General features: G+C 37.2%; 2 protein-coding genes across 3 annotated transcripts; one reads left to right on the forward strand and one right to left on the reverse strand.

The window, feature by feature from the left end:
• The first annotated feature begins 1,074 nt into the window (after positions 1-1,074).
• LOC132168677 (potassium channel KAT3) lies at positions 1,075-5,881 on the forward strand. 2 transcript variants are annotated; one of them, XM_059579687.2, is made up of 11 exons: positions 1,075-2,301; positions 2,389-2,604; positions 2,701-2,856; positions 2,944-3,001; positions 3,102-3,419; positions 3,773-4,012; positions 4,099-4,197; positions 4,286-4,318; positions 4,408-4,593; positions 4,701-5,352; positions 5,549-5,881. In XM_059579687.2, exons 1-11 carry the CDS (start codon positions 2,120-2,122, stop codon positions 5,707-5,709), a joined length of 2,301 nt encoding a protein of 766 aa, XP_059435670.2. In that variant the 5' UTR covers positions 1,075-2,119; the 3' UTR covers positions 5,710-5,881. The 2 variants fall into 2 exon arrangements, with proteins under 2 accessions (XP_059435670.2, XP_059435672.2); XM_059579689.2 differs by having other exon boundaries at positions 1,077-2,301; positions 5,567-5,881.
• On the reverse strand, positions 5,772-11,136 carry MNS3 (alpha-mannosidase 3). Its single transcript, XM_059579690.2, has 6 exons — positions 10,801-11,136; positions 8,450-9,390; positions 7,857-8,118; positions 7,031-7,228; positions 6,677-6,825; positions 5,772-6,516 (listed from the first exon to the last, which is right to left on the reverse strand). The coding sequence occupies exons 1-6, from the start codon at positions 10,879-10,881 to the stop codon at positions 6,258-6,260; spliced, it is 1,890 nt and encodes a 629-aa protein (XP_059435673.1). The 5' UTR covers positions 10,882-11,136; the 3' UTR covers positions 5,772-6,257.
• Between the last annotated feature and the right edge of the window lie 1,831 nt (positions 11,137-12,967).

Here is a 12,967-nt window from a genome sequence, read left to right on the forward strand (position 1 = left end):
TCTGTTTAATTAAATTAGTTGAATTAAGATTAATCTATACCATCTTATAAGTTATATCAATACCTTTAACATAAGACTCAAAGTCTCAAACCTAACACAAGTTGAAGTTCCGTAACTAAAAATGCCAGAGATTTTTATAATTTTGTCAAAGAAAAAAACATAAAGAATAAAAATGAGTGGAGGGGGTTTTAGCCTAACTAAACCCAAACCAAACCCAATTCCAAACCAAACCAAACCAAACCAAACCAAACCCAACCCAACCCAATGGCACATGTTGTGTTGTGCACCTACTGTTCATTTTTTCCTTTTTTGCCCTTTTCCTCTTTCGGTTTTGGCGGGGAGTGCACGTGCTTTTAGTGGTGCAAAGATTTTAGCGTATCTGCATGTCGTCCTTGTTCCGGGAAGGTTGGCTTACATTACATGAATACGACCAGGTGGGAGGTGGCCCTTCTCTGCAATCAGAAGGCCAATTATTTCAAAGTTTTTTTATTTTAATTAATTAATTAATTAAAATATTTATTAGACTTTGACATTTTCAGTAATATTATAAAAAATAATATTTAAAAGATTTAAAATAACAATTTGCAGAAACCATCGAACCTCGTTAAAAGACTGCAGAGTTGCAGAAATGGCAGGCAGACGTACAATAATTTAGCTGTCTTCATTCATTCTTTTAGCTGCTGTCTATGAATTTGGGCTAGTGGGAATCATAATCTGTCACTCCATTATCACTGGGAAAAGATTCTTGAAGGATTCGATCCATCATCCATGGCCATGGGACTTCTCTGGGCACGTGTCGAAATAGAAGACAAAACTTTTTTGAGGTGGTGGTTTCTTTTCTTTCGTTACAGCTTTCTTCCAATTTCTCTGCTTTCAGGAATCCCTCCACAATCCAATCTCCCAAATTCTTCGCTAAGCTGCTTTTTGCTTTGCAGCAGTGTAATCATTCTAAATGATCATTAGTTAGTAACATCAATCTGGGAAAAGATAAAAGACTTTGGAATTTTGGAATCATTATATTAAGTAATTTAAGAGATAACCTCGACCCTTCAATTGGGTACGGTATTCATCTAAAACACTCTGGAATTTTGGAATAATCATTAAGCAAGGGATAATCATAAAAGATCTGGGCCACACAAACAACTAGTCGTTGAAAATCAGTAACTCTTTAAGAGGTCCGCGGATATATACCAAACGGGTCAAACACACACACACACAGCACACGGAGAGAGAGAGAGAGAGAGAGAGAGAGATATGGTAGATATATGGCGGGAATCAATCTCACACGTATGGTTGTGATTGCATGGCATAAAAGAACAACCTAAGCACTTTCTAGGAATTTGAGTTATGTTCACAATGATGTCTTGACAATTCTTACCAACTTTAAAAATTTTGTAAGAGATGATTTTAGAACGTCGCATTAACATTGTGAGATAATTATAAGATAGAAACATAGTTTTGACCATTCATACGTGTGAACTTGTCTAAGAAAACCTTCCATTTGTCTATGTGGCATCCATAAGTTGGGCCCCACGAGTGCCTGGTCCAATTCTGGATATTGAAGTGAAAACACCATATATTTTCACTCAAATCCGTCCATCCTGCAGAGCCTTTGTCTATATAATCCATTCACGACTCCACATGTTCATATATATGATGGATTTCCCACAACCACCATTAACACAACAAGAAAGCACCATTACCATTTTCTTTGCCCTCTTATCTCTGCAACTGCATTACAGAGAGTCTGGTGTGTCTGCCACTTTCCTGCAGTAGTTCTTCTCCTCTCGCATTTGTCTGTTGTATCGATCGCCTGCTTCTTGATTTACCTTTCTTGCTCAAACAGGAAGGAAAATTCTCCCTTCAACTTTTTTGCTACTTTTCTTTTCAGACGTTAATGACGCACTAGATGCTGCATAAGCTTCCTGCATATATAGTCGTTAAAACAAATATTGTCATAAGCATAGGAAGAGAAAAGCGACAAAAAAAAGAAGAAAGCCACCAACCTCAGTACTATTTATAACCGTTCCCGGAGGCTCGCTTTACCCCTGCGGAAGAGTTTTAACACTCACTACTGTACCCTTTTGAGGAATTCAAAAATCACCAAAAAAAAAAAAAAATGTCGTTTTCTTGTGCAAAAAGCTTCTTCAACCGGTTCTGTACCGATGGACTTCATATGGAGAGTGCTGTTGGTGGCAGCTTCTTCTCTAGTAATGATCTCTTACCATCACTTGGAGCCAGAATCAACCAGGAAAATAAGCTTCGACGACATATAATTTCGCCTTTCAGTCCCCGCTATAGGTGATGACCTTTGCCACACTTTGACTCAGATATTTTTTTGTATAATGTAGCTGCTGCAATTCTCTCATGGTGGTCTCATTTTTTCAGGGCTTGGCAGATGCTGCTTGTTGTTCTGGTCATTTACTCCGCCTGGATTTGCCCTTTCGAGTTTGCATTTCTGCCTTACAAGCAAGATGCGCTCTTTGTCTTCGACAACATTGTCAATGGCTTCTTTGCCATTGACATCGTTCTCACCTTCTTTGTTGCATATCTCGACAGCCAATCCTATCTTCTTATCGACAACCCCAAGAAAATCGCAGTCAGGTGAATATATAAATATTCTTTTGCAGCATTTGCTCATCAACTTATTTCATGAGTTCGACAAGAATCAACAATTCTGTCCTCCCTCCCAACTTTCAGGTACATATCTACCTGGTTTATTTTTGATGTCTGTTCCACCGCACCAATTCAGTCCATCAGCCTCCTGTTCACAAATCATAGCGGTGAACTCGGGTTTAAAATACTCAACATGCTCAGACTCTGGCGTCTCAGACGAGTCAGCTCTCTGTTTGCAAGGTCCATCACCATATTCTTAACAAATCTCACAATTGTTGTGGTGGAAGAAACATCATAATACTAACCAGCCAGTTTCCTTTCCTTCAGACTTGAGAAGGACATTCGATTCAATTATTTCTGGACGCGGTGCATAAAGCTCATTTCTGTAAGCCACCCACCAACTCATACTATATATATTCTCTCCTTTAATTTCTAAAGATCCCATCAAAGTGATTTGGATGATTAACCATTCTGGTGGATCTCAGGTAACCCTGTATGCTGTACACTTTGCTGGATGCATAAACTATCTGATTGCAGACAGATACCCTGATCCAAAGAGAACATGGATTGGTGCAGTAAACCCGAATTTCAAACAAGATAGCCTTTGGGATAGATACGTAACTGCTCTTTACTGGTCTATCACAACATTGACAACCACCGGTTATGGGGACTTGCATGCTGAAAACCCCAGAGAGATGCTCTTTGATATCTTTTACATGCTCTTCAACTTGGGATTGACTTCTTACCTCATTGGAAACATGACCAACCTTGTTGTCCACTGGACAAGCCGCACCAGAAACTTCGTACGTCGTCTTTCCTTAATGCCTCTCATTATTGCTCCAATTGATTTTTTCACCTCCTAAACAACTTCATAGTTCAAGTAGTAGCTAGAATATTCTAAAGGCCCCATTACTTTGGGGGCATTGAAAGTTTTCTTGAAAAATATCCTGTCTACCCCACATTTTTTATCAGCATTAAAAAAACAAAATCAAGAGTTGATTTTCACTGTCACGTTATCCCAATTATATGGTAGTAGTATAGCAGCATACTAAATAACATTTATTCGATTACGGAATTATATTTTATTCAAAAGAAAGGGGGGATTTCTCGGCCCTGGGAGTAGCATGCTAAAGAAGCTTGCATTGGTTTTCTACAGAGAGACACAGTCAGAGCTGCTTCAGAATTTGCAACAAGAAATCATTTGCCCCGTCCCATACAGGATCAGATGTTGTCACACATATGTCTCAAGTTCAAAACACAAGGATTGAATCAACAAGAGACCTTAAATGGCCTACCAAAAGCTATCCGTTCAAGCATCGCACACCATCTCTTCCTCCCCATTGTTCAAAATGTCCCTCTCTTCGAAGGGGTTTCTCATGACTTCCTTTTCCAATTGGTAATAATATTCTTCACATGCCCTAATAGACTCGAGTACATTCTCATTCACAAGATGCTAATTCCATCCACTTTTCTCATAACAAGGTTTCAGAAATGGAGGCCGAGTATTTTCCACCCAATGAAAATGTAATTCTGCAGAATGAGGCTCCAACAGATCTTTATGTACTGGTCTCAGGCGTGGTGGTAAGCTGATTTTAGTCTTCCGTTACATATAGCATCCAAAACTTCTAAAGAAAGCCTACCTACTAACATTTCGTGGTTGCTGCTGCAGCGTTTCCTGCGCAATATTGATGGGTGTGAAAAGGTACGTTGTGTAATTTTGAAAGTTTTAACAGTCTATTTCGAACAAAGGACAAAAAGGTAATTCTAACTTCATATTCGGACATTGACCAGGTTCATGGAGAGGCAAATGCAGAAGAATCGTTTGGAGAGTTTGAAGTCATGTATTCTAGGCCACAACGTTTTACTGTTCGGACGACTAAGATTTCTCAAATACTCAGACTCGGCAGAACTTCACTGATGAACGCTATACAAGCTAATCCGGAGGATGGGCACAAAGTTGTGAACAATCTTTTCCAAGTAGGTACAATATTAGTCATACTAATTGAGAAAAAACAAATATTTTATGAGATTTGCCCTTCTTTTGCCCAAACAAATAACTGACAACCGATGCTTCATATCAACAGAAACTGAAAGGGCAAGAAAGCTTAGGGTTTGAAAACGCACAGAAAGATCGGGGGCTTAGAGGAAGCTGCTCACCCGAAGGGTATCCGTCGATGCAGGAAGTAATGGACTTACATTTCCCAGGACCAGAGGCTACAGAAAAGAGTGAAACAGACAAAATCAAGACTTGTAGCAGATCGGCAGTGGATTTAAATACGATGGCTGATCACGACGGGCATCTTGAGATGGTTAGTATTCTGCTGGAAGGTGGCGTAAATGTAAACAAACAAGATGCCAGTGGATGGACACCAAAAGCTCTAGCCCAACAGCAAGAGAACAAGAACGTGCATGACCTCTCACTGAGTTCTGAAAATAGAAGAAAATCAGATGAACACAGAATAGATTTAATCGAGCCAGCATCCGATGACACCAGCATGTATAGTCAAAGAATACACAGAAGAAAAGGCCCCCAATCTGTTGACTCCCACTTAAAAAAGGAACCCACAAACTCCTATCAAAGCAGATTTTGTTGTCCCACTGATGCAGGAGTGACTAAAATGATCAAGAAGAGAGTCACCATCCACATGAAGCTTCAACACAATAGTACGTCACAGAGGCAGCTTGGGAGGCTAATTATCTTACCTGATTCAATAGAAGAGCTGCTCAAAATAGCTGGTAAGCTTTGTTTGGACTTGAAGTAAAACTGAAAATTGAGAATTATAATTATTAGCTTAATAAATTTTGAATAGACACAATAACAATGCAAGCAAAGCCGAAATTGAAAGGAAAACTCAACCTTGAACAGGGATTGACAAACTATTATAATGAATGCATAGTTTCTTCCTCAAGCTTTATCCTCTTGTTATCCCAGCGGCTTGTGAAACTGCAGGTGAGAAGTTCGGCGGCTACAAACCTACAAAAGTCATTAGTGCGGAGAATGCAGAAATAGATGACATCAACGTCATTCGAGATGGTGATCATCTGTTTCTCCTTCATAATGAGTGTGAAAGTATGGGCTGCAATATGACCTAATTATTATTCAAAGGCAATGATGTAGAGATGCAGACGACTTGTAACTTTTAGGCAATGTATAATAAGTTGGTAACAAAAATTTGATTGCATCAGTCGGTGATTTTGAGTCTCCATAGCCAGCAATAGCACTGGAAAACTGGAGTCAATTACAAAAAGGTGGAATTTCACTCAATACTTTCTGATGGGCAAAACCCCATCCAATAATTACTCAAAACATCCATTACAACAATACATCAAATAGTCGCTCCACAAGTATATGAATGTCCAAGAAAATATCTTTCTCCAAGCTTCTGAGGATGACAGAAGAAAGCAGATTTAATCGCTGATGCGCCGCACATGAAAAGAAACAAATTAAGCTATCCTTATACTTTTTCATAACCTGACTGTTCAGGTTCACTGCCTTTAGAAACAGCAAATGCTATTAGGACCATGTAGAAGATACACCAGTCAGTCTCAAAAGCAATCCAGTCTGTGCCCGGAAGAAAATGCTTTAGTTGATCAGTTTATACATGCTTTCATTCGCATGAATCCTTCTGAGGTGACGAGTATCATTCCCTCTTAATAGTGCCTTCGATGGGAAAAGGATGAGCTTCTGTGTTAAAGACGAACTTATCCAATGGAATAACAGAGCTATCCCCAAACAGCAAGTACAAATACTTAAGTGTCTCGCCCAAAAAGAAGGTCTCCATCTTGTCTCTTCTATGAGGGGGGATTGAGGTAACATCATCCAGAGAACTGTATCCACCAGTATCAACTCTTGTGTATTTCTCAAATGCTTCAAAGATCTGCCAACCCCATTCGCGGTACCTGCAGAACTCATCAATTTGATCATTAATTAAAAGCAGCATAAATTTAGGGGGCACCCCCTCTCCATGTGTGTGTCTCTGCGTGTATGTCAGATTTGGACAACAAAACGTGAATTATACAAGAAAATGCAATGCATGAGAAAAAAAGAAGGAAAACATACTTTGGGTCTTCAGTGATACGAAACAAGACAAACAACGACTCTACAGTTTCAGGACGCAACAGATTATGACGATCAGCATGTTTGATTATAATGTCGTTTATGAATTTCGAACTCTTGTTCCCACCATCTAGACCTGCTTCAGAAAATTCCTGCTTCAACCAGAGCAAGATGTCAAATACCCGTACAACATAGGCAAAAAGTAAACGAAAGAATAAAGATAATAAATTAAAGCAAAAAATGACAACAACTTTAAACGGAGGAGAATATTAATAATATTACTCAATTTGGTGCACATATATACTTAATTCACCGAATCAGTGCTTCCGACACATAGGTCATACATATCCAACTAACCTCTGTATGGAAGTAAGCAATTTCTGGAGCAAGACCGGTAGAAGTTACAGAATACATCTCAAAACATGTTTTGGCCAGATCCTCTGCAAGCTTCAGATTCTCCAGGTCTTCAAACTTAAGCAAATTGTTGCTCATAGCTTTTTCCTTTGTAATGCCTTTAGTGGCACCAAGCGCAAGAGTACCAGGCAAGAAACAGACCTGAAAAAAAAAGCAGTAAAAACAATTTACAACAAGGACTATTTCCAAAAGAGATAAAGAAGAGTCTTTGTGAAGATTACTGTAATGGCATAATTGCCTTTACCCATGGTACCATCAACATAAAACATACATTTATTAATAATTAGAACAAGGTTAAGTATATCTACATTCGATAAGTTGCAAGCATATCTTTATTCATCAGATATAATACTAAGTTTCATGCTATCGATGCAGTAATCTTTGCTGGTTAAAAGTTGGTATAAATCTAGTATCACTTAATGTGCTATGTTCCAGGAGGAAAGAATGTACATCCTGTATCCGGGTGAAAATTTTTATTCCTCTTGTAATTTCAACATGGATTGCTATACACAAATTACATGTTAGTCCGTTCTGGCTTCCAAAGACTTTTGATGAGGCTAAATTGAGCCAATTAAATCATACCAACCAACATGGAGCAACTTCCAAGAAAAGTAAGTCAAACATAACCAATGTGGAGCAACATCAGTAATGTCCAATTCACCAGCCATTTCTTAATAGTTGAACTACAAAGAATATACTAAGTGAGACCAGCAACGATTAGCACATTTGAGCTAGGTGAATATCAGGCAGTAGACGAAGTATTGCATACCAGGTGATCCATTTTTGGACTAAAAGCACCCTTATGTCCAAAAGGTAATTCGCCAACAAAAACCAATCCATTTGGGATTGATTTCCGAACAAGAAGGTGTCTAACACCCTTCATTGCTTCCTCATACATATCATGTAGATAAGTTGAATTACTATCTTGGCTTTTTCCCAGCTGAAGCGACACTTTGAGTAGGTACTCATAGTAACTATCACCACGAGATCCTAGTCTTATATTTTCTCCACTAAATTCACCAGATTGAGGGCTGCATTCAGTAAATAGAAAATAAGAAAAATAGTCATCAAGGGAAAAGGAAAATAAGAATATGATTAAATTATGGATTAAAGGTGAATCAATTTGAATTCAAAAGAGTGAGCTCATAAAACCATTTCTTCAATAAAAAGGCAAAGATCTTTCTATTGTCCAAAAACAACCCTTAAAAATGAGGCAGCTCATTGTAATTTTAAAAACTCTTGTAGTTTCTTGTGAAGTAAATTCAATCAAAGCATATTAAACCCCCCCCGAAAAAAAAAAAAAAGAAGCCCCACAACAAAAGAAAAAAGACACTAGTAGTCTGAAATATGCAAGGTCAATACCTAATGTAGATAGGAACCAATCCTTCTACCTTTGGAAGAGTCTTCAAATGTTCCAAGACCTTCATGGCTTCCATGCTGTACTTTGGATCACCAGAAATGGCACTGAGATAATTGAACTCAAGCTGTAAAGTGGAAACTTCTGAAGTACTACTCAATCCATCAGGAGCTGCATGTGCTGAGGAATCATGTAGAATAACATCACTAAAGGGAATAGGAGATGGACTGGAAGTAAAAGCAGATAAGAGACGATCAGCCAAGTTCCTCGCGATTTCTAGATAAACAGTTGGTTTAGGCCCCATGTTTATCAAGTTGCTCCCTCCTTCCCCAATGCTTAAATGATATGCACTTAAAAGACCACCCAGAACACGTATGGTAGTTTCGAACAAATTGACTTGACCTTTCTTAGTAATCCTATCTAAAAGGTGCTTCTCAATCCATGAGCCTGCGTCAGAGACCACTTCATTAGCACCCATTATCATGGCAGTGTCAAGAGCATCCACAACAGTAGCACCAAGACCTCCTAACCCATCAACTCCCCGCTTGCTCATTGGCATAAGCTCATCATTACCCATTGCATATCCTTTATAGCCAGACCACGCATGAACAAAAGCCTCCTTAACACTTTCTTGCCTTGCTATCCATTTTAGCTTCTCAGTCTCAAGACCAACGCTACTATTACTACTTTTCTCATCAGGTGGTAATCGAGGAGGAAGCCTTGGTGCTCTTCTCAAAAATTTTCCCAATCTGCTGCCCCCATTTGTGACGACATTCTCTTCATTATTCTTAACACTTAATCTATCAGTTACAGAATGGGCAGGACTTGTATGTGTAAGCATAAGATATGCTAAACCAAATATCAGTAGTAACACTAAAAACTTCCCTGTACTACAACTTTGACAATCGCGCTTTACTTTACCAGTGAACAAGGTCTGAGTAATAACCTGGAGAACAAAATAAGATAACTGAGAGTGATATTCAAGCAAAGAATCTGCTATGTAAAATCGCTTAGAAAAGCCATTGATACAACAATAATTACTCACTTTTTTTAATAAGTTACAAACAAACCTGATGGGTCTTGAATCCCAAAATTTACCCTCCACCCTGTTCTTATTTAGAGAAGGTGTTCCTTGAGCTAGAGCTCATTGGCATAACACATTAAAACGTTGCAAAACTATACAAAAGGGAGAAAAGATAAAGTAACATCAAGTTCAGAGAAACTCAGATTAATTTGGGAACTCTGTTTGTGATTTTAGCCATCTCTTTTATTCTTGCCAATAACAAGCAAATTTACATCCACACTCACTTCATATTACTTTAAATTGTTCTTTTTCAAGATATTTTTCTCCTTAACAGAATGAAGCTTCTTTAATAGCTCTAAAATTTATTTTGCAATCAACAAATCTTAATTTTTGAAAACAACAATCGAGTATATAAACTTTTTAACTGACACTTGAAACTGCAACATGTCCACAAAATCACAAAAACAAGAGGTGGAGCACCATGGCACAAACTTTCACATGAGACTCCAAGACATACTATTTGTTTAGAGTAATGCTAGACATCCTCCCATAACTCCATTGTGTCCATCCAAAATTGACATGGCTTTTACAATTAGCATTGGATCAAAATCTAATAGTGATTATCACAAATTCACTGATGATTTTAAAAGTCACATTAGTTTTGAGGGGACACAAGGGGGACATGGGGAGGGGAGGACGTCTAACATTACTCATTTGTTGAAGAAAAAAAATCCTCAAAAGTTATCTCTTTTGCCTTAATAATTCATTGATCGTATATGCAGACATATCAAACCAAAGTTACTGTTAGCTGAGACCAACAAATGAATTACGTTGAATGGGGAGCAGCCAATCCCAAACAGTCCTGGTAACGGTTTATCTAGCTTCATTGAATCTTTATAATCATTAGTTTCAATAACAATTCAATAGAAAAACCCGAACCCTAGGCCCATCTCACCCTTCCGCTTTAGAGGAGCTGAGTCCTAATACTGAGCTACAACATAGTGTTCCAAATCTAATAATGCTATCAAATAATCGGAACAATTAAATTGTTATCAATCTCCAAATGCAGTTGACTTCAATTCCACAACAATTTCACTCCAATTTCTAGAAAATGCAATGTGCACCGAATTATGAAACGTACATACACAATTCAATAACCAAAACTTGAACAAATCAAAGGTCACTAACTACCACACCAGAAAGTCTTAATTCAAGCTAATAATACACCATTATTTGACATAAGTATCATAAACCAAACTCGAAAATCCCAAGAATGAACCGAATTCAAAAGCGAACAAGAAGAAGCGCGAAAAGAAACTGAGATCTCAAAACCTTGAAGAAGGATCGGTGCCGGAACTTGGCGTTGTCGTAGTGTACATCTTTCATAGAGTAAGGCAGAGGCTTCGACGACATAGCTGGATCCAGATCACCGGCTGCGGTTCCGTGATCTGCTCCGCTCAGCTCTACGTCGGAGGCTCGGATGCACTCACACTGTCTGAGAATTTCGGATCGGTTTGACCGGATCCCGATATAAAAATTTCCCGAGAAAGAGAGGAAATTCAAAGCGCGGAATTCGATTCCCGGGAAAATGCCTTTGAGCTCGAAACTCTGTTGTTCGGACTTTGGCTTTCGATTCCAAGTCAATTGAGGTTGGCCAGGTGTTCATACGGAACCTTCTCACCATTAAGGTTTTAGCCTTTTTTTTTTTAATATTATTTATAAAAATGATTGTGACATCCGAACTTTTATTATAATTTTTTATAAATTTACACGACAGTTCATCTTAGTAGATAAATCATTTATACCATCTAGTTAGAGCATTCTCAATGGAAGAGTCAAATGTTACTTTTATCTAAAATGACTCTTCATATATTTAAAAAACCCCTACATTGGATTAGCCAAAAGAAAATATAAAATAGATATTTGATTGGAATAGTTAAAAAAAAAAGAAGCTAAATATAGCCACACTTTTCAAGAGAGCTAATTTATTTTTCATTGTTTATCTCACTTGTTTTCTTTTTTTTTTTCCAAATTTTTTCCTACTTTTTCTCTGCATGTTCTCTTTTTCCCATTTTTTCTCTCACATGTTCTCTTTTTCTCAAAACTTTTCTTACTTTTAATAATATTTTAATAGAATAGATAGAAATATAGCTAATCGAATGTAGAGACATTTAAAAATGACTTAGCTAAACTAGATAAAAGTGAGTTTTGAAAAGCCATTTTACATAAAAATATGGCTCCTCCATTGGGAATGCTTTTACTAATTTAAAAAGACAACCTCTACAATTAGGTTCATTCTGATAACACCAATTTTGCCGTCTTTAATTATTATGTGACAAATCATTAATTTAAGAAAAATGTAAAAAATAAAAGTGGAAACAATCACACCAAATCAGAGAAAAAAAAAAACCCGTAGCTGGACAGTCTAGCGAGACTCACACGTGGGTTTGGCCAGACCCACGTCGTGGGTCTCGCCGGACCCATAGACCCACGCCTTGGGTCTCTGGACCCAGAGTTATGGCCAGCGGTGAACGCCTCAAACCCCGACATCCGTGATCTGCCCCAAAACCCGTTTCTAATGCCTCAAAACCCATTTCTAATGCTTCAAAAACTCATTTTTTGATTTAAAACTAAAACCTAAAGGTGAAAGGTTAACCCTTTAGGGATTTTATCACCCTAAAAATCAAGTGTATTTTGGTCTAACTTATTTTTGTGCATTTTTTTTTTTATGTTTTTGCTTATGTGTCGGTTATTGATTGGGGGCTATAAAAAGAATGTTATCAGGATGATCCTAATAAAAGGTTTTCTCATTTCAAAAATAGAAATGTTTGAATCTAATAAAAACTCAATATTTTACCTATAAAAATCCATGTGGCAAGATGCCACATCATCTTCTAATTTTAATAAAAAAGACAAAACAAAAAGAAGATGATGTGGCATCTTGCCACATGAATTTTTATGAGCAAAATATGGAATTTTTTATTAGATTCTAGCATATCTCTTTAAAAAATAGGGGTAATTTTACTTTAGACCTCCCACAAATTTTGAGAAGCTCCCAACTTCAAAACTTCTTAATTTAGACCGTTGAACTTTAAATTGCAGTCAATTTGAACCCTCCATCAGATTTAGCTCTAAAAAGACCAAAATATCCTTGATTTTTTTAAAAAACTTTTTAATTTTTTTTATTTATTTATTTGGAATTAATAGTAAATTTGAAATTTATAAAAAAAGCAGGGGTATAAATATCATTGTTCACTTTTAACATTTAAAATCTGATGGGGTGGTTCAAATTGATTGCAATTGAAAGTTCATGGGTCAAAATTAAGAGGTTTTGAAGTTTGGGAAGGTTTCTCAAATCGCTTACTAATTCAGGGGTATAAAGTAAAGTTACTCCTAAAAAAATATGAATTTCTTTTGAGTTATTGGAGAATATATAAGAATATAATAGAATTTTTAAGATTTCTATCAAATTTTAATAATTAATAATTATTTTATTATA

Source organism: Corylus avellana, chromosome 1 (genome assembly GCF_965113065.1).
Source record: "Corylus avellana chromosome 1, dhCorAvel1.hap1.2, whole genome shotgun sequence".
Lineage (NCBI taxonomy): Eukaryota > Viridiplantae > Streptophyta > Magnoliopsida > Fagales > Betulaceae > Corylus > Corylus avellana.

Coding starts and splice junctions, on each gene's coding strand:
- LOC132168677 (XM_059579687.2), top strand. CDS start 2,120: ATGTCGTTTTCTTGTGCAAAAAGCTTCTTCAACCGGTTCTGTACCGAT. Junction 4,198..4,285: donor TACTGGTCTCAGGCGTGGTG/GTAAGCTGATTT, acceptor TTGCTGCTGCAG/CGTTTCCTGCGCAATATTGA. Junction 5,353..5,548: donor AGAGCTGCTCAAAATAGCTG/GTAAGCTTTGTT, acceptor TTGTTATCCCAG/CGGCTTGTGAAACTGCAGGT.
- MNS3 (XM_059579690.2), bottom strand. CDS start 10,881: ATGTCGTCGAAGCCTCTGCCTTACTCTATGAAAGATGTACACTACGAC. Junction 9,391..10,800: donor GGCACCGATCCTTCTTCAAG/GTTTTGAGATCT, acceptor TTTGTTCTCCAG/GTTATTACTCAGACCTTGTT. Junction 6,826..7,030: donor TTGCTTACTTCCATACAGAG/GTTAGTTGGATA, acceptor TGGTTGAAGCAG/GAATTTTCTGAAGCAGGTCT.